The sequence below is a fragment of the Dermacentor variabilis genome, chromosome 3, assembly GCF_050947875.1.
Source record: "Dermacentor variabilis isolate Ectoservices chromosome 3, ASM5094787v1, whole genome shotgun sequence".
Classification (NCBI taxonomy): domain Eukaryota; kingdom Metazoa; phylum Arthropoda; class Arachnida; order Ixodida; family Ixodidae; genus Dermacentor; species Dermacentor variabilis.
The window spans coordinates 3258609-3281653 of record NC_134570.1 but is presented as its reverse complement, the minus strand read 5'-3'; the positions used below and the strand labels follow the sequence as shown (position 1 = coordinate 3281653).

General features: G+C 48.7%; 1 protein-coding gene across 3 annotated transcripts in view; it reads left to right on the top strand.

The window, feature by feature from the left end:
* The window catches only part of LOC142575088 (monocarboxylate transporter 9-like), a 218223-nt gene that overhangs the window by 167376 nt on the left and 27802 nt on the right, over positions 1-23045 (top strand). For all 3 annotated transcript variants that reach the window (XM_075684071.1, XM_075684070.1, XM_075684073.1), the window contains one exon: positions 21865-22164. In XM_075684071.1, coding sequence (XP_075540186.1) covers positions 21865-22164 — 300 coding nt within the window. The remainder of the gene's footprint in view (positions 1-21864; positions 22165-23045) is intronic.

Sequence of the window (23045 nt, the reverse complement as noted above, 5' to 3'; positions counted from 1 at the left end):
TTACTTCTTCCGGCGTTACCTTCGGGATTTCGAATTCCTCTAGACTATTTTCTCTTCCATTATCGTCGTGGATGCCACTGGTACTGTATAAATCTCTATAGAACTCCTCAGCCACTTCAACTATCTCATCCATATTAGTAATGATATTGCCGGCTTTGTCTCTTAACGCATACATCTGATTCTTACGATATTAGGCTATGGGTAAATCGAGGATCCTACTGGGATAAGCAAGAGATTCTCCAGTGGGCAATTGGACAATTCGAGACCTTCACGCAAGCGGCCACCGTTACATGTGCCCCGGAGAAGTCCGAATTTATTAGAATAAAGGCAAAGTACGCGAGACAAGAAAATCGCCCGAGTTCCGAACTGTTCTTGGACGGGGAGCGAGTAAGAAAGGCGGATAAACTGCACGTCCTAGGATAATGGATCCAACAGACGGCTGGAGTAGCGCACACGCTCCGCCTCCTCAAGGGTACCACCCAAAATGTAGCTAAGATGATCCGTGCAGTTACGCGAACTCGCGTGTGCTTTTTCGAAGGGGAAACGATCTGATTTGTGCACGCTTTTGTCATCACTAGGATTACGTACGGACTCCCCTTCCAGAGCATTACCAAGCAGGATCTTGTATCAGCATGGCCTCATGCTTGCGGTTGCCAGAGCGCGAGTGCCCGGGATTTATTGATCAGTTGTTTTATACAGTAAAATGGCCACGATAGACAGAGTAGTGGGACTACGCCCCCTGAGCTTATCATGCATTGCACACGTGTCAGACGCGATACGGTACACCCTTCTTCGTTACGAGAAGCAAAATGAAATAATCAGCGTACGGGAGGTAATGCGTTTGAAGTAATGCGGGACTGGATGTAATGCGTTTGAAGTAAGTGCGCGAAGACGTGGAAAATTCTCTGCTCGAAAATTGGGGACCATTGTCCGAAAGAGCCTCCGTTGGAATGCACTAGTCGCGTCCGCGACGGTCCTGGCTGTGGTGTCTCTGCTTCTGGGAAGTTAGAAAAGGGGCCATAGACGCACAGGTAGGACTTGTCGCCGTAGTGGAATATGTCGATTCCCACTCGATACCAAAGCTGGTCCGGAACGGGACGCATCATAAATGGCTCCTTCGGCTAGTTATACGCATACTTTTTGCATGCAGTGCACCTCTGAGCGAACACCTCAATTTACGAGTCGATGCCAGGCTAGAAGACGACACGACGGGCCCTAGCTTTACATTTGTCGATTCCTAGATGACCCTCGTGAATCCTACGTAAAGTTTCTCGCCTCATACTGCTTTGAATTGCGACCTTGCACCCCTTGAATAGGACACCTTTGACATGAGATAGCTCAGATGAAAGGGTTTCAATGGACCTTCTATTGGCTCATTCGTTATTAAGTTTTGCAGCACCGCTTTCAGATAACTATCATTGGCTGTTTCTGCTGCGAGACGCTTCAATGTTTCGTTGCTGATGAGTGACGAAGCCGTACTCCCGGCGTGCACTTCTACGTCAGCGGTGCCAACCGCATCCGTGTCCCAATTGCTGGCTGCTCGAGACCGCATGACCGCGAGCACGAGCAGTTTTCCTGGGACAAATTGCAGGTCGAAGTCATATCTGAGCAATCGCATAAAGAATTGTTTGTATCCTGGGTGGCATGTCACCGATTGCTTTCTTACATATAATAAAAGGGCGATGGTCGGTCTCAATGACGACCTTTCGGCCGTACACAAAGTGGTCGAATTTTTCCCAGCCATATGTAATAGCCAGCGTTTCTTTTTCTATTTGCGAATAGCGTCTTTCCGCTTCTGATAGTGTTCTCGATGCATTCGCGACCGGTTTACATGTGCCATTGTAGCTCTGTAAGAGTGCGGCACCTACGCCACCGCGTGATGCCTCACACGAGAGTTTTGTTTCTTTTGCTGGGTCGAACACTTGCAGCAACGGTTGTCTTTCTAAAGTGTGGCATACCTGACGCCTTTATACCACATGGTTCGGCGTTCAATCAAACAGCGCGTCTTTCTTGATTATGCTGTGCAAGAACTTCGTCCTTTCTGCCAGTGTTGGAATAAACTTGCCGAAATAATTTACGACTCCGAGAATTCTTTGCGTGGCTTGTTTGTCACGCGGCTCTGGAATTTGTAGCATAGAGTGAACGAAGGAAGAAATCGGCCTGATGCCTTAAAGAAATTACGCGTCCTAGAAAGTCTATTTCGTTGACTCCAACAACGCATTTGTCAGGGTTGAATGTTAGTCCTGTTTTTTCTGCAGTCTTTAGCACCAACCTCAGTCGTTCGTCATGCTCTTGCCTTGATGAGCCCCAGACTAATATGTTATCGACATATACCTTCGTTCCTGGTACAGGGCCTTTTGGAACACTTCCGACGCTGACGATATGCCGAAAGGCAATCGGAGAAAACGGTAGCGACCGAAAGACGTCGCGAAAGTGCAGATTCTCGACCTTTCATCGTGAAGCGGAATCTGGTAGAAACCTGAATTAGCATCTAGGCGCGTGGGCACTTTAGCTCCTGCGAGTTCAGATTCAATGTCCTGTCGCCTAGGTATTTCGAAGTGTTCTCGTTTAATGGCCTCATTTATTTTGCGCGGGTCCATGCACACGCGTATTTTACCGTTTTTCTTGCCCACAATGACAAGAGGGCTCACCCATCCAGTAGGATCAGTCACCTTCGTGATTATGGCTTCCCGCTTCATGCGCTCCAGCTTGTCTCGAAGCTGCTCTTTCAAGGCCAGTGGTACTCGACGCGCAGGCTCGACGACGGGAGTGCTCCGGCGCGCAGGACCATGCGATAGTGGCGCTGGATACACCCTATGCCAGAAGAAAGGTGGTGAAATTCGTTTACAACTTTTTCTGAGCTGCTTTTCGGCACGCTGTGTACTTGTCGGGATACTAGACCCATGGTCTCGCACTCCTACAGACCGAGAATCGCTTGACCTCCCTTGCGGAGAATTAAAAAAAAATATCCTGAGTGAAAGTGCGATCGCGCAGCGTCACTTCTTGCCTTACGGTTCCCAAATGCTGGATTTAGCTTCCCCCGTAGGATCGCAACACCGCACTACTGGGCTTTAACTGTGGCTTCGAATTCATCTGTGCGTACAGCGCTAATGATTGGCCTGTGATCCAGTATCTATTTTAAAATCAATCAGTTTTCCTCCCACCTTCGCTTTCACCATCCGGTCTGGTCGGCTGGTCTTATTTCCGATAGCGAGAATTTCAAAATCATCTTTTCTACCTTGCAACTTGCCTACTTGCGGTTTTGCTTTGCAACAAATAGCGAAGTGCTTTTTTTCCTTGGCATGCACGACATCTTCGTACGTAAGCTGAGAATTTTCGTGGTGCGTGCGCCCCTGCACACCTTTGACATTTGTAACTTTTGCGCTGCTTTACTTTCGAAGCACGACTTGTCTTGTGCATTGCGTCGACTTGCTTTTGTTCTCGCATCCAGATTGCCTGGTTCGCTACTGCTACTTCAGCTGCCTTGCACTGTTTTTCTGCCTTTTGCAGCGTCAACTGGTTGTTAGAAAGAAGCTTCTCTCGAATCTTTGCGTCGTTTGTGCGAAAAACAATTTGGTCTCCGATCACTGACTCCGCTAGTCCACCAAAGTTGCACAATCGTGCTTTCGTCTTCAGATGAATGCTCAAAAGGCTCACCGGGCTCTTGCATTCGGCTACGGAACAGGTGGCGCTGATGTACCTTATTGACTTGTGAAGCCAAGTATTCGTCGAACTTTTTGATTACTGCGTTGTTATCGTCCTTTAACTCGTCTTCCGTGAAGCCGAAGGTGTTGTATACCTCAATGGCTTTCTCTCCGGTGACGCTCAGTAGCAACGCAGTTTTTGTCGATGCTGCTCTTTTCCTACTCCCTGGTTCTGTGACCGTCAGGAATAATTGAAACCGTTGCTTGAACAAGCCCCAGTGCTTGCTCATGTCACCTTCTAACCGCAACTGCTCCGGTGGCCTTACGAAATCCATGCTAGCAGCCTTCGTTCGGCGATTGCTCTCCTTCAGACGAGCGGATGTGGGAAGGGGCTAGACAATTCTCACTCCATGTATCAGCATGGCCCCATGCTTGCGGTTTTCAGAGCACGAGTGCCAGAGATTTATTGAGCAGTTGTTTTATACAGTAAAATGAGGCAACGCCGCCGCTCAGATGGTAATGCCACGATATACAGAGAAGTGGGACTACGCCCCCTCAGCTTATCATGCATAGCCCACGTGTCAGACGCGATACGATACAGATCTCAAACAGTTTGAATGCATCATTCGGCGGGCCTTTAAGGCTTCTCTAGAGCTTCCGGAAAATACCAGTACAGGACGTCTCGAGAAACTGGGAATCCACAATAGCTTCGACGTATGTGCGGCGGCCACCCTAATCACGCAAAGGGAACGGCTGTGCGCACCAGCGCAGGGTCAGTCCATACCAAAGAAACTAGGCTTTGCACTCCGCCCCCATTTCAGTGCAGAAGAGACCGTGCAGATGACCCGAGAAGTCAGGCAGCACTCAAATGGTATTCCCAGTTCCGAAAAATATGAGTTCGTGATATCGAGTAGGCCGCTCTGGCGTGTGCCGAGGTATGCCTGGCCGGCAGGAGGTCTGGACCCCACTTCACGCAGAGTCAGAGACGAGGAGAGCTTTCTCGGCGAAGAATTCTTTATACGATGTGTACAAGTTGGCATGGTTGTCAGGAGACAGCTGCAGAGCAGCTGCAAGCTGCTTAAATAACACCTCCCCCTCCCCAGATTTCCCAGACAGTCCCTAAGGACGAACAAGGTCGAGAGAGAGAGAGAGAGAGGGTCCGGGCAGCCTCCGTGGTCCCAACGCCGCTTTCAGTGGCCGGCGCCTCCGGGCACCGCGCTGCGTCGTCAGGCCAATCTGGCAGTCGGTCGGAATGGTGCGCCGGGCAATTTCAATGGCCCGGCATAGACAAAGGGAACCAACTGCAGGGCACCGGGGCGAAACATAGTCCTTGGGCGGTCCGTAAAAGGCTTGTTCCTGGACGCCGCCGCACAAAGGAGGGGGGGGGGGGTGCTGCATTGCTGCCGGCACGAGGAGGGGCCGAATAGCAGACCGTAAGCCGGCGGCCGCTTCCGTCGTAGGCGCCGTGCAGCCGCGAGGAAACCCGAGCCGTGCACGTAGTCGACGTGTGCCCGAAGCGGGCACCATGCGGGGACGAATGTTGCCTCCACGGTTGACACACCACAGCACTGGCCTCCCGTCAGGCAAATCCAAGGGCACAAACATAACAGCTCCTCCGCCGACGGGGAAGATTTCGTACGGTGAGAAGTCTCAGCTGCTCGACGGAAGAGATCTGCTTCGCCTCCTGTCTCTTGATTTTCTCTTAAATCACGTAGAACGAAACCACTGGTACGGCAGCGCCAGCCATACTCCCGTAGCGACCAAGCTGACATTGACAGTGAAAACTCCTATACTTCGTTAACTTCTGGCAGTCACACAAGTGTTCTCGCTTCTTCACAAGGCAAACAAACAAAAGTATACAGTTGCAGGCAAAACAAATTTAGCACAAGCTGGAAGTTAAACTAAAAGGCGCGGCTTAAACCATCAGCATTGGCACTGGCTGCTCCCTTTCGATAGCGCACGCTGAAATTCAGCTCTTAAAGTGCTAGAGTCCTCCTTAACAATCATGGATTCTTGCCTGACATTTGAGCCAGGCACTTTAGCGGGCAATGATCAGTCACAAAGACAAATGTCGTTCCGTAAAGGCAGCAGGCTAGTATTTGAGATGCCCAAACAAAGCATGCACATTCTTTTTCCCATGCGCTATAGGCCTCCTCTCGTACCGTAAGCTTTCGGCTCGCGTATAACATAGGGTGCTCTTCGCCATTGTCATCCTCCTGACACAACACAACCCCCAACCCACGATTGCTTGCATCGCACTGCACAATGAAGGGTCGATCGTAGTTCGGTGCACGCAGCACGGGAGAAGCTGAGAGAGCCGCTTTGAGGCCCTGAGACGCGTCCTCCTTGGCGCCATCCCAAACTACTCTTTCAGGAGCCGATTTTCTTAAGGCATCGGTCAGTGGAGCCGCTAGTTCTGAATATTGGGGAATGTAACGCTGGTAGTATCCCGTCAACCCTAGAAAAGCTCTGGTGCTCGACTTTTTTTTTTCGAGTCGTAGAAGCGCCGTCACTGCCTTTACCTTTACTTCGTCGGGTCTCCTCTTGCCTTGGCACCCGCCGTGGTTGCTCAGTGGCTATGGTGTTGGGCTGCTGAGCACGAGGTCGCGGGATCGAATCCCGGCCACGGCGGCCCCATTTCGATGGGGGCGAAATGCGAAAACACCCGTGTGCTTAGATTTAGGCGCACGTTAAAGAACCCCAGGTGGTCAAAATTTCCGGAGTCCTCCACTACGGCGTGCCTCATAATCAGAAAGTGGTTTTGGCACGTAAAACCCCAAATATTATTATTATCTTGCCTTGGCCTACAGAATGGCCTAAGTACTTTAGCTCGGCATAAGCTAACTGGCGTTTCGTAGGTTTCACAGTAAGACCTGCATCTCTCAAGCGTCGCAAAACGTCATGGAGGTGATAGATATACGCCTCCCAGGTCCCAGAAAATATAGCTACATCTTCTAAATAAGGACGGGCGTTCTCCTCCGCGCCCTTTAGCACCCTTTCCATTAACTTTGAAAAATAGACAGGAGCATTTTTGAGCCCGAAACTCAACACAAGGGGTCTAAATGTGCCCATCGGAGTCACGAAGGCAGCACACTGGCTGGCTCGGTCCGTCATTGGCACTTGCCAGTAGCCCCTAACTAAGTCCAGAGTGGATATATACCGTGCAGCACTCACGTTCTCAATCAGTTCTTAAATATTTGGAATGGGATACACCTGATCTTTGGTTATCGCGTTCAGCTTTCTATAATCAATGCAAGGTCGTGGGTCTTTACCCGGGACTTCTACAAGAATGAGCGGAGAAGCATAGGAGCTCTCGCAAGGTTCGATTATTTTAAGTTCTAGCATCCGCTCAACTTCACTTTTTAATATTTCCTGCTGTCTCGGTGCCATCCTGTAAGCATGTGACTTCACTGGAATCTCGTATGTGAGTTCTATGTTGTGAATCATCAGCTCCATCTTTCCTCGATTCTGAGAAAACAAATCCATGTTCTGTTTTACCAAGTTTCTTGGATCCGTCAACTGCATGTCTGTCAAACCTTCCTGAGGCGCAGCGACCCTCATCACATGTTCCGCATCCGTTATTTCGTTCATTCCGCTTAGGCACGGAATTCCTGTAGCAACCGCCTCCGTCATGTTGTGTGGTAAATTAACTATTTGAACATCTCCAACGTAATGTTTCATGAGGTTGTGATGATATATCATTACCCCTTTCCTCTTTCCCTTCCGCTCAATCGCGTAGTTCGTGTCGGAAAGCTTGTGGAGCACGCGAAACGGGCCTTCCCATTGCACTTCGAGCAATGGGAAGGCCGCGAGGGTCGAAGCACGAGTACCTGATCTCCCTACTGATACGATCGTAGTTTTGCGTTTAGATCGTAGTAGGTTTTAGCCCTTGTTTGAGCCTCTCGCATGTTCGTCTCTGCTGATTCGCACCAGCGATGAAGTCGTCCTAGCAACTCCAAAATATACTCTACTACACTGGAATCGGAACCCGGTGATTCCCATGATTATCTCAAAAGACGCAGGGGTGAACGCAGAGTTCGTCCGTAAACTAGTTATGCTGGACTAAAACCGTTTGCTTCATGAGCAACGGTACGCAACGCGAACAGCATGGCAGCGACGCATGCATCCCACTGGTATTTCTTCTCCCTGATGAATGCCCTCAAAATTCGCTTCGTTACCGAATGACACGGCTCTACGCTGTTTGATTGGGGATGGTAAACCGAGCTATGAACGGCACGAGTGCCACATTTCTCTAGGAATCCTGAAGTCAGTATACTGGTAAACACTGATCCCTGATCGCACTGAACTTCCTGAGGAAACCCTACCCTTGTGAAAATAGAGAGCATCGCATTTACCAATTCCACTGAATTCTGCTCTATTAGGGGTATTACCTCCGGGAACATTGTGGCGGGGCAAACAGCAGTGAGCAAGTAACGGTTCCCAGTTTTTGTCATCGGAAGCGGCCCTACTACATCTATTACAAGACGGCGAAAGGGCTCAGAGATGAGAGGCACAAGTTTCAAAGGTGCCTTGCTCTTCTCGTGGGGCTTGCCAACTCGTTGGCAGATGTCACATGCCCTGACATGATTTTCAAAATCGTGCAAACACGCTGGCCAATAAAACTCTGTTAGCAACCTGTCCTTAGTCTTAATTCCCAAATGTCCTGACCAGCCTTCTCCGTGACAAAGGTGCAGGATATTAGAATGATATTTAGTGGGCATCACAACCGGATCAAACATGCGACCCTTAGCACTGCGGTAGCGGCGATACAAGACGCCACTCCTTAAGGAAAAACTGACATTCTTACGCGCGAGCCCTTCCTTGACTGTGTCCCATACCTCTTTTAGACTGGAATCTTCTGCTTGCTCCTTAATGAGAACCTCTTTCGTCACTTTTCCTAGCATGCCATCCAGCGAGCTGGAACACGGCAGAACAAATAGCCCTTCGACACATTCGGCGTCCTTCATCAATGCGCTCTCGACCTCGGTTTCCTTGGTGTTCTGCTTGACTGCCTAACGGCATTCACCTTTGTATTTTCTACAATCTCTCTCTCATGCTTAACAGTTTCTCCCTCACAACTCACATATACTGAAGGGTTTTCTGGTTCAATTTGAGAATCATCGCCGAGCGGATTGCTTACTTCCCCGTCGGTATACCGTTCTTTCCTTTCCAGTTTAGCAGCTAAGGCACACGCTTTAGATCTCGTGAGAGCCTGAACGGTACCCTCCACCCAATCTTTACCCAGGTCCCTCAGTAGGCGATCGGTACGGTTAGAGAACAAGTAAGGGTACTGCGGCGGCAGCTTGTTAGAAACAGCCGCCTCACTACACACTTCACCGAATGGCCCACTGAGCGCCACATCTGCGACCGGAAGGCAGACACTCGTGTCCTCTAACACAGGCTTTATCCAAGCGCATTTGCCATTGTACTGCTGCTGCTTCACATAATCTGGGTGCACCAAGTCAATGGTTGCTCCAATGTCCCGCAACACGGTACAGTTTTTTCCATTCACCTGCAGTTTAGACAGGTAGGGTTTGAGCAGATCATCATTAGTCTGCGAGTCAGAAGCGTACGCGAACACAACTTTTGGTTTGCGACAGCCAACAGCTATATGACCGGTTTCATTGCAGTTAAAGCACGTTACCGGCCTCCGTTCTTCGAACAAGCTGTGAACGTTTCTCACGAAACACTCTCTCTTATTCCCCTACCGGCTGCTCGTGAATCTTCGGCTCCACTTCTTTCGCAGCATTTTTCACATTAATGGGCTTAGCTGTACCCTTACAGCCACTCTTTTCCACCGCACCGGCGGTCGTAGCCTCCTCTTTAATTCCTCTGCGTGAGGCACACTGATCCGCCAGGTCAGCGGCTGACTGCACCGACTCGACACGATCCCTGTCTCGAGTCCAAAGTTTCATTGCCTCCGGCACCTTTGAGCAAAACTGCCCCAAGGCAAACACCTCTACCGCCTTTTAAAAGCTGCCAAGAGCTTTGGCGCCTTTTAACCACTCGGCCAAATTTACCTTTAACACATAAGCAAACTCGGCGAAAGTAGCGCCCTGCCTTTTGTTCAGACTTCGAAATCTCTGCCTGAATGCCTCTGCTGACACATGAAACCGCTTCAATACGCTCTCTTTCACCTCATCATAGTCATCAGAATCATCCGCAGGCAACCTCGCAAGCACATCTGCTGCCTGGCAGGGCAACAAACTAAGCAAGCGCCGCGCCTAAGTGCTGCGAAAAAATTTGGCGTTTCGCAAGTTCTCTCAAAATTTACGAGATAGAGGCCTATGTCATGCCCAACCTTGAAGGGCTGCATAAGTTTAGATAGATCATAAAGGTCATGTCTACCTGCTCCCTCTGATTCCGGAACCACACTTGTCGTTCTCAACTCGACTTCAAGTCGTAGTTTCTCTATCTGAAGCTCTGTTAGTTTCTGCTCGTCCGCCTTGCGCCTTAGAATCTCGTTCCACATTTCTACGATTTCCTCTTTCGCAAGACCCGTGCTCTCGATCGCTTCAATGATACTTGCTTTCGTCATTTGAAGCTGAACTTCAACGCCTAGCTCCTCGCAAAGGAATATGAGCTGAGTTCTAAGCAACCGTTTCAGATCCATCGCGGAACACAGGTGTGACAATGCCTCGACCTCTACCCAGAAGTACCAAAACACACGCTTCTGCGGCAGGTCCCTACCAGCGACTAGGATTACACCTCTATCCGGTCAGCCTGATCACTCAAAAGAGCAAAGCCAACACTCACCAGCTCTAAGCTGTCCGTCACTGTGATCTCGGTGTGCTGTCGTCCGTCATACTTCAGGCCCGATCCCACCGCTCGCCATCCAGTTGTTGCGTGTGGCGAGGTATGCGTGGCCTGCAGGAGCTCTGGACCCCACTTCACGCAGAGTCAGGGACGAGGAGAGCTTTCTCGGCGAAGAATACTTTATACAATGTGTACAAGTTGGCATGGTTGTCAGGAGACAGCAGCAGAGCAGCTGCAAGCTGCTTACATAACCCCTCCCCGTCCCCAGATTCCCCAGACAGTCCCTAAGGACAAACAAGGTCGAGAGAGAGAGAGAGGGTCCGGGTAGCCTCCATGGTCCCAACGCCGCTTTCAGTGGCCGGCGCCTGCGGGCACCGCGCTGCGTCGCCAGGCCAATCTGGTGGTCGGTCAGAATGGTGCCCCGGGAAAGTTCAATGACCTGGCATAGGACAAAGGGAACCAACTGCAAGGCACGGGGCCGAAACATAGTCCTTGGGCGGTCGGTTAAAGGGTTGCCCCTGGGCGCCGCCGCACAAAGGAAGGGGGTGGGGCTGCATTGCTGCCGGCATGAGCAGGGGCCGAATAGCAGACCGTAAGCCGGCGGCCGCTTCCGTCGTAGACGCAGTGCAGCCGCGAGGAAACCCGAGCCGTGCACGTAGTCGTCGTGTGCCCGAAGTGGGCACCATGCGGGGACGAATGCTGCCTCCACGGTCGACACACCACAGCACTGGCCTCCCGTCAGGCAAATCCCAGGGCACAAACATAACAGCGCCAAAATGCCCTACCGCGAGCCTTGCACCGCATATTCACAGGGAAACCGGACGTGTACTCTACGGACGCGAGTAACGCGGGCAAGGCCAAGTACACTGCGGTAGCCAACAACCAAAATCGCGTGATAGCGGCATTTCTCGAGGGAAAATCTGTCAGCACGGTAGAAGCCGCAGCGATTGCACTTGGAATAAGGGTCGCACAGAACAGGGACATATCTGCGGCCATACTCACGGACTAGCAAACCGCCTGTCGCCTGTATCATTCCGGGACGGCGCCGCTCTTAGTAATCAAAATTCTTGGGAACCAGATTACCAGATTCCACCACTTCACTTGGTGCCCGCACACAAGGGCATGGAGGTCAACACAAGGGCGGACCGGCTAGCTCGCGCACTAAGCACCCGAGCTGCGGACATACCGTGTGAGCAGCCCCCCTCTACACCACGCGACATCCTCGAACACCAAAGAGAGCAGCGAAGGCAATATGGACGCTGTAATGGTTGGGGTCGGGCATGAAATAGATTGTTGCTGGCCCATGCCGTCGTCCAACTTATCCACGCTGAGGACGTTGTTGAAGGGAGAGACTTGTTCTGATCGTGAACGAGGAATACGGGATTTATTAACAGTATCTACATGAGAACGGTACAGTTCATCAGTCTAGCTAACTGAAAGAGGAATGCAACCTGAAGAGCCGCCGACGGCTCCTTAAATACACTCTGTCCTCCCTAGATCCCTAGGTAAAGGAGAATGGCCGTTCGACCAGACGGAGCGTCTAAAGTCACCGTAGCCGACCCGCCTTTGAGGAGGAGGGCTTACGCGCTCACTTCCGCACAGGTTTCACTGACCACACCGAGGTGAGTGTTCTCGCAGACACGGTGACTGAATCGAGCAGGCGCCTCTTAATCCCTGTGTTGACCCTGCAGACAATGGCCGCCGCGTCTGTCCATGACTTCTAAGCCCCGCGAGACGGCCGCAGAACATCTCCCAGAATTTCCACCGCTTCTAACAAGCCGTGATGGCGAGGGCGAATCCACTAACAATACTTGGTCCGCCGACCGCGTTAGTCATAGCAGCGCCGAGAGGGTGCTGATGCAGCACATCGTCACCCCTACAATACGAGTCGCCGCAGCAGGTGGGGAAGGGTTCCACGGTCGCATTTCGGAAGCTCGCCTCCTCTGCAGCTGCAGCTGGCTGGGAAAATTTTGTAGGCCGCTACCCTTGCAGGCCGTTCGTAACAACGCCCGCGCCCAAACTTCAACACTTGAAACACACGCGTGCCCAAACCTACATACACTTAGCCGTATTGACCACACATGATACAATGACGATTGCCCGTGGTGCGGTGACACCCCAACGCTACCGCACATCACGTGGATGTGCCCAAACAGACCGACAGACATATACTCCACACTACTAAAAAGACAGGCAATGGGAGGCGCGGCTTGCAGACGAGGATCAGGATAGCCAACTGGCTCTCCTGGATCAAGCCCAGCGAGCCACTCACGCCGGTGGAGCCCAGGACTAGGAGCCCCAACCACGGGACCTCAAATTTATTTTATTCCATAACGTTTCTCTCTCTCTCTCACAGGGATATTTATGTATTTACAATACTGCCAGTCTCATATCGAGACCATAGCAGGTGGGCATAGGATTATACATACAATGCATGTTTTATACACCGAATGGTAAGACCATCAAAGCATGAAATGAAAATACATCAAACCGGTTCAGTGCACAATTTTACAACCCTAATAATATGAATAACAAGAGAAACTCACCTAAATAGTACACTTCAGGTTACATGTACGTAAAGATTATTTCAATGTTATAAAAAAGAAACAAACAAAGGAGGTAAATGTTTAGGTATAGTTCAGAAACTGGGACCTTCTGGCGATTATATGTGCATAAGAATTATTCTTTTATAACTACTTATTTCATCTTCTAATAACTTAACAAAATCAGACTGCGATACTGTGTTAGTTATAGATGCATCGAGGTGTTTCCACTCGCGAACAACACGGGGGTAAAAGGAAGACTCACAAGTATCGTTATTACAAAGGAACTCGTTTAGTGTGTATGGATGATTATGACGAATTACGTGGGATTTAGAAGAGGTAACGTATGCAGAGGCATTTATATTGAGTCGGCTGTGTAGTATTTAATGCAGAAATTTTAGAAGAGCGCATTTTGCTCGATTAGCCAAAGTTACAAGCCGTGACTGTGTTAGGAGAAGAGTAGGGGAATCACTGCGCCGGTATTTTCGGTGGATAAACCTAATTGCCTTTCTCTGGATCCTTTTCAGTTTAGATATGTTTGTTTCAGTGTACGGGAACCATACGACATTAGCATACTCAAGGACAGGTCTCAGAAGTGTAATGCAAGTTAAAAGTTTGACGTTAGTTGGTGCCAACCGCAGGGACCTTTTGAGAAAAAAGAGTTTTCGTAATGCTGAAGAAGTAATGTTAATATGTGATGTCGAGTTAAGGTCGGACGTTATTGTTAAACCAAGATACTTATGCTGCCGGACTCTAGTTACGAGGCCCCCGCAGGGGCGTCTGCGTAAGCAGGCGTTTGGTGTGTTGCGACACCACGTACCCGAGCACGCGAGGGTTGGACCCTCCCGCGTGTAGCCGTGCGCGGCTTAGCCGTGTCCGGGGAAAGGGGGATCCTGGGGGTTGAGCCGATGCCGGGTGTTTGGACCTTTAAGGCCCCCCGGCGGAGGCAACACACCTCTTTGGCCTCTGCTTCACGTAGACGGCACCCCCGGACTGACCCACCCGGGGGAAACCGGTAGTTGCCTTTTCCTGTCTCTCTCTCCATCCAGCCTTCGTCTTTCTCTTACTTTTTCATCTTTCCTGTCTTCTCCTAGCTTCCGTTTACTTCCAATATTTCCAGGCAGCAAGGGTTAACCTTGTGTGAATAACCAACCTAGGTTATCTCATATTTGGTTATAGTGATAACGTACAGCTGGCGTTTGCAGGTCCTGTTTTTACAGTCCCTGTAACGTCCCCTTGTTGGGCTCCATGGTGGGTGGCTGGCGTTATTGCCGAAAATTAAGCTCTCCTATGGCAAATTCCTTCCCACCCCTCCTTGATCGCCCTCAGAAAAGAGGGCGCACCGAAGATGTATTCAAGTTCTTTGGTCGTGAAAGACCCAACTTCCCACGATTTCATGTGATTCACTCGGAAAAGTCAGACACACAAGTACGCACAATCTCCCCATTTCTAGTTTCAAAGTCTTTAACTGAGGCTCTTGGTCAAGGTTACAAGGCAACAAGGATGGCAAGTGGAGATCTCCTCTTGGAGCTCCAAAATCTGAAACAATTTGAAAAGCTACCCAGTCTCGTGTCATTTGGGGACGTTCAAGTGACAGTGACTCCGCACCGCACTATGAACACTACCCGCGGCGTTGTCTCAGACGATGATTTGCTTCAGCTGACAGACGCAGAGCTCTTGGAGGGCTTTAGTGAGCAAAATGTTGTCAATGTGAAAAGAATAAAGATGAGGCGCGACGGTAAAGAGATTGCGACCAAACACATAATACTCACCTTCAATTCAAGTGTCCTGCCCGAGTCAATCGAGGCCGGGTACATCAAGCTCCGTGTTAGGCCGTACGTGCCAAACCCACTCCGTTGTTTCAAATGCCAGCGCTTCGGCCACAGCTCGCAGAGCTGCCGCGGCCGCCAAACTTGCGCTAAATGCAGTGCCAAAGAACACACCACTGAAACTTGTGAGAACGCTCTCCGCTGTGTAAACTGTGATGGGGAGCACGCCGCGTACTCGCGGTCGTGCCCATCCTGGAAGAAAGAAAAGGAAATTGTTACAATTAAAGTCACGGAAAATATCACCTTCAAAGAGGCACGCAAGCGGGTTTCATACCTGCCCAAGAAAAGCTTTGCCGATGTGACGCGTCAGGGGGCAACGTCAAAACGGCCTCCGGCGGCTGTCCGGCCCACACTCAGTGAGTCGGCAGCTACGCCATCTGCCCCGCGGCGGTTGCAGCTAGCGCTGCTCCGCCAACCCAGCAGACGGGGCCATCGAACCCGAAGGTGGGTGCAGCCGAGGCTGCCCCAACCTCAGAGGCCCCTTGCAGCGCTGGCAACTGCCGGCGCAGCCAAATCCCCCAGGGAGCCCCATCGACCTCCGGGCTGGTGGGAGCAGGTGTCTTGCCCTCCAAGGCGGGACCCTCGCTGGTAACTTCCCGCTCGCAAGAGCACGTGTCCGGCGCCTCACAAGAGGCGATGGACACTACACCCATCCTCAAGGCGCACCAAGCGCCTAAGGAGCGGCGAGGCTCCCTCGAGCGCTCCAGAAAGAACAAAACCCCTATTACAGGGCCTCGAAAGGGCTCTGTAATTTAATCACTGAAATCTGCGTAATTAATACTTCTGTTTCCGTATACACAGCACCCATTTGCTCCCAATATGGATACACAAATAATTCAATGGAACATCAGAGGTCTTCTTAGGAACCTTGATGATGTGCAAGAGCTTATCCAAAAACACAATCCAACAGTGCTGTGTCTACAGGAAACACACCTAAAACCACAACATACAAACTTTCTCCGACCGTATGTCAAGTTTCGCAAAGATCGCGATGATGCAGTCGTATCATCAGGCGGTGTTGCCATTTTGGTCCATAAAAGTATCTCCTGTCAGGGTTTACAGCTACAAACGCCCCTTGAAGCAGTGGCTGTTCGAGCTGTTCTTTTAAATAAGCTCGTCACCATTTGCTCGCTTTATGTACCCCCACACTTCAAATTAAACAAGCATGAATTTCAGTCATTTATAGACGAATTTCCAGAACCTTATGTTGTTCTTGGCGATATCAATGCGCACAGCTCCCTGTGGGGCGACTCTCGTACAGACGCGCGAGGTCGTCTTGTTGAACAGTTCCTCTTTTCTTCCCGTGCGTGTTTGCTGAATAAAAAGGAACCCACATATTACTCTCTAGCAAACAGAACATATTCTTCAATAGATCTTAGTATAGTCTCCCCGTCTATACTGCTCGAACTTGAATGGGAAGTTACGAAGAATTCTTACGGGAGCGACCACTTTCCCATACTGATAAGAACATCTAAAGAAAACGAATATCCTCCGCAAGCTCCTAGGTGGAAGATAGACACAGCCGACTGGGAGAAATTTCGAACTCTCACTAACATCTCATCGGCCGACATGTCTTCTCTAGAAATTGATGCTGCTGTAGAGTATCTTACATCATTCATAATAGATGCCGCATCAAAATGCATATCCGAAGCGAGTGGTCTGGCATGCAAACGACGTGTACCGTGGTGGAACAGCGAATGTAGGATCGCCCGTAAGAATCAGAACAAGGCGTGGGGGTTGCTACGCGCTTCTCCCACTGCAGAGAATCTTATGAACTTTAAAAAAATAAAGTCCCAAGGCAGGCGAACCCGCCGACAGGCCAGAAGAGAAAGCTGGCAGAAGTTTTTATCGAGTATTAACTCGTTTAGGGATGAGGCCAAAGCCTGGAACAGAGTTAATAGGATTAGAGGGCGGCAAACACATTCACTCCCCCTTGTAAACACACAGGGCGATACACTACAAGACCAGGCAGACTCACTTGGGGAGCATTTTGAGAACGTGTCAAGTTCAACAAATTATTCACAATCCTTTCTCAAACACAAACAAATAGAAGAATGTAAGCCTCTAATCAGAAAATGTCGTCAGAACGAACCATACAACCGTCCTTTTAGTATTGCAGAGTTGAGAGCTGCCTTGAACGCATGCAAGAGCTCTGCGCCAGGATCGGACAGAATAATGTATGAAATGATTAAAAACGTACACAGTGACACGCAAGTTACAATACTTGCACTTTTTAACACTATTTGGGCTGTGGGGTACCTTCCAACCGCATGGAAACAAGCCATTGTTGTCCCTGTTTTGAAACAAGGCAAAGACCCTTCCTCAGTGGCAAGTTACCGCCCGATAGCCCTCACAAGCTGCCTTTGTAAGGTATTTGAAAAGATGATTAATCGACGACTAATTCACTTCCTTGAACTGAAGAAAGTGCTAGATCCCTGTCAGTGTGGCTTTAGAGAAGGGCGGTCCACAACCGATCATCTTGTACGTATTGAAGGATATATTCGCGACGCTTTCGTCCACAAACAGTTTTTCCTATCGATATTTCTGGATATGGAGAAGGCGTACGACACAACGTGGCGGTACGGAATCTTGCGAGACTTGTCGAGAATGGGCATCCATGGCAATATGCTAAAACTGATAGAAAGTTACCTGTCCAACCGTACCTTCCGCGTGAAAGTCGGGAATGTACTATCACGTCCATTTATACAGGAGACTGGCGTACCCCAGGGAGGTGTGCTCAGCTGCACGCTCTTTATAGTTAAAATGAACACACTCCGCGCTTCATTACCACCAGCTATATTTTATTCCGTGTACGTAGATGACATACAAATAGGTTTTAAATCATGTAACCTTGCAGTGTGCGAAAGACAAGTACAGCAGAGTTTGAACAAGATATCTAAGTGGGCAGACGAAAATGGATTTAAAGTCAACCCCCACAATAGTTCATGTGTTCTCTTTACAAGAACGAGAGGCCTGGTTCCAGACCCGTGCATGGAACTGGGTGGACAACAAATACCTGTCAACAAAGAACAGAAATTTCTAGGTGTAATACTTGACTCTAAGCTTACTTTCATCTCGCGCATAAAATATCTCAAAACTAAATGTCTAAAAACTATGAACTTACTAAAGACGCTATCACACACAACATGGGGTAGCGACAGGAAATGTATAATGAATATTTATAAGAGCCTTATCCAATCTCGGTTAGACTATGGCGCCATAGTGTACAGCTCTGCCGCCCCGAGTGCACTAAAGATGCTGGATCCCATCCACCACCTGGGTATCCGTCTGGCCACAGGCGCATTCAGAACTAGCCCCATTCAAAGCTTGTATGTAGAATCGAATCAGTGGCCACTCAATCTGCAAAGATCTTACATCAGCTTCACATACTTCCTTAAAGTGCATTCCAATAATCAACATCCATGTTTCAACACTGTTAACGATATGACCTGCACTACACTTTTCCATAATCGCCCCTCTGTAAGAAAGCCTTTCTCGCTTCGAGTGAGGGAGCTTAGTGAAGAGATACATGTCCCACTACTCGAGCCTCGCCTAACGCATCCAACCCAATTGTTACCGCCTTGGGAGTGGCAGGTCATAGAATGCGACATATCCTTTTTAGAGGTAACAAAACACGCACCAGAGATCAAAATACGAATCCATTTCCTAGAACTCCAGCACAAGCACTCCTGCGCCGGGTTCTACACAGACGCTTCGAAGTCTAATGCCGGGGTGTCGTATGCTGCTGTCGGCCCATCCTTCTCAGAATCCGATGTACTACATCCGGAAACAAGTATATTTACGGCCGAGGCCTACGCATTACTGACTGCTGTGAAGCATATAAGAAAATCAAAACTCCAAAAGTCAGCGATATATACAGACTCCCTAAGCGTCGTGAAGGCCTTGATGTCACCCTATAGACACAAAAATCCAGTACTTAATGAACTATATTCCGTCTTGTGCAAAGCGTACATATCTAACCAGCATATCATTATATGCTGGGTGCCTGGCCATAGGAACATCGAGGGCAACGTTCTGGCGGACGAGATGGCCACGTCTATAGCATCGCAAGCCGTTAACCCTACCGCCGAGGTGCCTGTCACAGATCTGAGGCCTTTCTTGCGAAGGCGGCTGCGGGCCCACTGGCAACGCATGTGGGACGCGGAAAAAGATAATAAGCTCCACCTAATAAAGCCACAGTTAGGACTCTGGCCCTCTACAACAAAATCGCGCCGAACAGATGTCCTATTCTGTCGTTTAAGAATAGGACACACATATGGCACCCATAACTTTCTACTGACCGGAAGTGAGCCTCCAAACTGTGGTAGATGCGGGGAGAGGCTGACCGTACTCCACGTCCTCCTGGAGTGTCGCGAAGCCGAATCTGAGAGATGGAGACATTTTTCCTTAGCATACCGCCAACACATTCCTCTTCATCCTCTAATGTTTCTCGGTCCAGAACCGCTTTTTAATACAAACAGTGTCCTAGGTTTCCTCAGAGATGTCGTCTTACATGTTATTAGTCCCATGAATTCGTAGCGCCTCCTCTCTCGAGAGGATGCCACTACGATAATTGTTTTGCGTAGCACATGCCTCCAGGCCCTTGTGCTTCAAGGGCTCTAAGGAGGCAGTAGTGCTCTGGCATTTCTTATAATCGTCATATATTTTACCTATCGTATCATTCTTTTTATATGCATCTAAATTTTCATAGTACAAGTCATACGTCATCGCCATAATTTTATCATACAGATTTTACGCACTTTAGAGCGTATATTTTAAGGCCTCTTTACAGCCACCTCACACCAACTTCATAGCAATCATAATTACACCGCAAACTCATTACCACAGACATGGCGCTCTTTGGCCACACCTGGCCCTTGCGCCATAAAACTCCACACATCATCATCATCTAGTTACGAGGCTGTCGTTAAGTGTGTGGTGGAAACGCGATGGGTACTTCTTTCTCGTTACTGTCATACAAACCGCTTTGTTTGTACTAATGGTCATTTGCCAGATATCACACCATTCGGTTATATTTGCTAGCGCATTATTAAGGAGAACTTGATCCTGGTGATTACGTATGTCTCTGTTTATTATGCAGTCGTCTGCAAACAGTTTAGTTTTACAATCAATGTTATTTGTAATGTCACTGATAAAAACCAAAAATAACAGCGGATCTAATACTGAGCCCTGTGGGACCCCTGATGTGACAGGCACCGGAGCAGATGGGATGTTTATATGACGGCAAATTGGTATCAGTGAGACAAAACGTTTTTTATCCATGCAGTAATGGGTCCATTGCAAATCCTCTAATTTTGGCAGTTAGTTTAGTACGGCACACACAATCAAACGCTTTACTGAAATCTAGTAAATGTACGTCAGTTTGATTGCGATTATTAATGCTTAAAGCAAGATCGTGTACCACTTCTATTAGCTGAGTGACTGTCGATAAGCCTCTTCTAAAACCGTGTTTAACATCAGCTAGAATATGTTCTTCGAAATATGTGGTCAAGTGTTTGAGAATAATGTGTTACAAAATTTTACATGATGTGCTGGTAAGTGAAATTGGTCTGTAGTCAGATGGCAGGTTAGTATCGCCTGACTTATGAATCGGTACAATTTTGGCAATTTTCCAATCTTCAGGTAGTTCTGACGTCGAAAGTGACTTGCGGTAAATAATGCCAAGATATTTACTGTTACATTCAGCATATCTTTTCAAGAACGCGTTGGGAATGTTATCGGGAACGTTTGCTTTCTTCACGTCTAACTCAAGTAACTACTTAAATATTCCAGAGTAGTTTATTTTTAATGTGTCAATAGTGGGGAATGATGACGGTGGCAAATATGGAACTGTGTCGTTATCTTTAGTAAAGACTGACAGAAAGTGTTGCTTAAATTTATCAGTGAGTGCCTGTATTTCCTCGCGTGGACGATCTGGTGTCACTGCGGGGCGTGCGCGAAAAAAGTTCGAAAAGCGATTAGGGTTGTGATTGATAAGGTTAGGCAATGTTTCATTGAAATATATATGCTTTGCAAGCTTAGTCTTTAACTTGAGTTCGTCGGCAGCACGGAAGAATTGCGAATCTATTTGTGTACTTTCACCGTTATTTTTCATGCTAAGCCGCAAGAATTCTATTCTGCGCTTGACGTGAATTATATCGCGTGTTATCCAATGATTTTTTGTTTGATTATTTAGTTTTTTTCGGGATGTAATGACGCATGCAGTGCCTGACTATACGCTTGAAATGAAGCCAGAGATCATTGACGTGAATAGAACTATCGTTGGCAATTTCTTAAAATTCTTGCTATTCGTGTGCTAAATAGGTTATTATAGCGGATTCATTTGCTTTTTCAAAGTTAGGGACAATAATTTCAGTAGTTTGGGCTGTTGCAGTGCATCTGAGGGGCAGCTGGTATCTTGGCATGTTGTGGTGTCAGATACGGTTTATGATCTCCAAGTTCAGTAGCTCAAGGGGGAAGTTGTCACTAATCAATATTAAGTCTAGGATGTTATCACTTGTTCTTGTGTTCGCGTAAGAGAGGTTACAACTTGATGATGCCAGAAATTTAGCATCAAATCAATGAGCGAATTTGATGAGAGCGAAGTGTTGTGCACGGTATTCCAGTCAATATCAGGTAAATTGAAGTCTCCTATAAGAATAACTCAGTTACGAGCATGCTGCTGCATAAACTCCTGTACAGTAATAACACTTTCGTGATCAGAAAGAGGAATTCTGTAAAAGCAACCAGTAAGTATAGCAAAATCATCGCACATGCTCTTGCAGAATACAACCTCGACATCTGGAACGTCGGGCACCAATACAAAGGGTAAGGACTTCTTAATAAGCAGAGCTACGCCACCGCCTCGAGTTGGTCGATCTTTACGGATAACCGAGTAATTTGGGGGTGTTATTTCGTAACTGTGCATTTCTGGTGAAAGCCATGATTCAGTAATAGCAACACTGTCAGGGCAATGTCATGTCAAACCAGGCACGAAGGTGCAACACTAGGCCTATTCAGTCCAATGCAACTTTGGCAGCGGCCCACGTAGTATTCTGTCGCAGTAAGCAAAACACGCCGTCCTTTGCCCAGGCGATCTCGTCGGCCGGCTGGGGCTGGGCTGGATCTCGGACAAGAAGCTGATCGAGCGTCGCAAAGTGATGCTGCTCAACTACCTGCTCACGGGAATCCTGATGCACTTGGCACCGCTGTGCACCACGTACGCCTCGGTGACGGCCATCGCTGTGGCCATGGCCCTGGCCGGTGGCAGCACCATCACCCTGTTCTCGGTGCTGTTCTTCGAGTACCTCGGCATACGGCTCATGCCGCTCGCGTACGGACTGAGCAACTTCGCGGCCGGAAACGCCAACTTCTTTAGGCCTAGACTGATCGGTAAGCCCCCGCTTTGGAGAAGCGGGTCTTGGAAGCCTGTCATGCAGCAACGACAAAAGGGGCGGACAGCGGCCACTCGCAATTGACAGGGTTTACTTATTGCGGAAACACTGCACGGCTCTTGAGGCGGAAAATCCGGTGTTGTCGGCTTCGACGTCACCACACGGTGGTCCAATAAGGCTACGAACCCTCGAGCATTGGCCGGAGTCAAACCCACGTCCTTTGGTGTTAATTAAGGGGAAGTTTATAAGGTACATTTAATTAAAACAGTGAATTAAGACACTCGAGCCCACAATTTTTGGTGGGAGTCTAACTCACAGCCCTTGATGTTAATTCAGGCGAAGTCAATAAATTACGGTGAATTAAAGACCCTCAATGGAATGGAAGTCGGTGGTAACTCCGTTAAGCCGGATACCAGCAAACTATCGCAGGAGACGAAAGATCTGATCAAGAAACGCCAATGTAAGAAAGCATCTAACCCTACAGCTAGAATAGAACTTGCAGAACTTTCGAAGTTAATCAACAAGCGTAAGACACCTGACATAAGGAAGTATAATATGGATAGAATTGAACATGCTCTCAGGAACGGAGGAAGCCTAAAAACAGTGCAGAAGAAACTAGGAATTGGCAAGAATCAGATGTATGAGTTAAGAGACAAAGCCGGCAATATCATTACTAATATGGATGAGATAGTTCAAGTGGCTGAGGAATTCTATAGAGATTTATACAGTACCAGTGGCATCCACGACGACAATAGAAGAGAAAATAGTCTAGAGGAATTCGAAATCCCGAAGGTAACGCCGGAAGAAGTAAAGAAAGCCTTAGGAGATATGCAAAGGGGGAAGGCAGCTGGGGAAGATCAGGTAACAGCAGATTTGTTG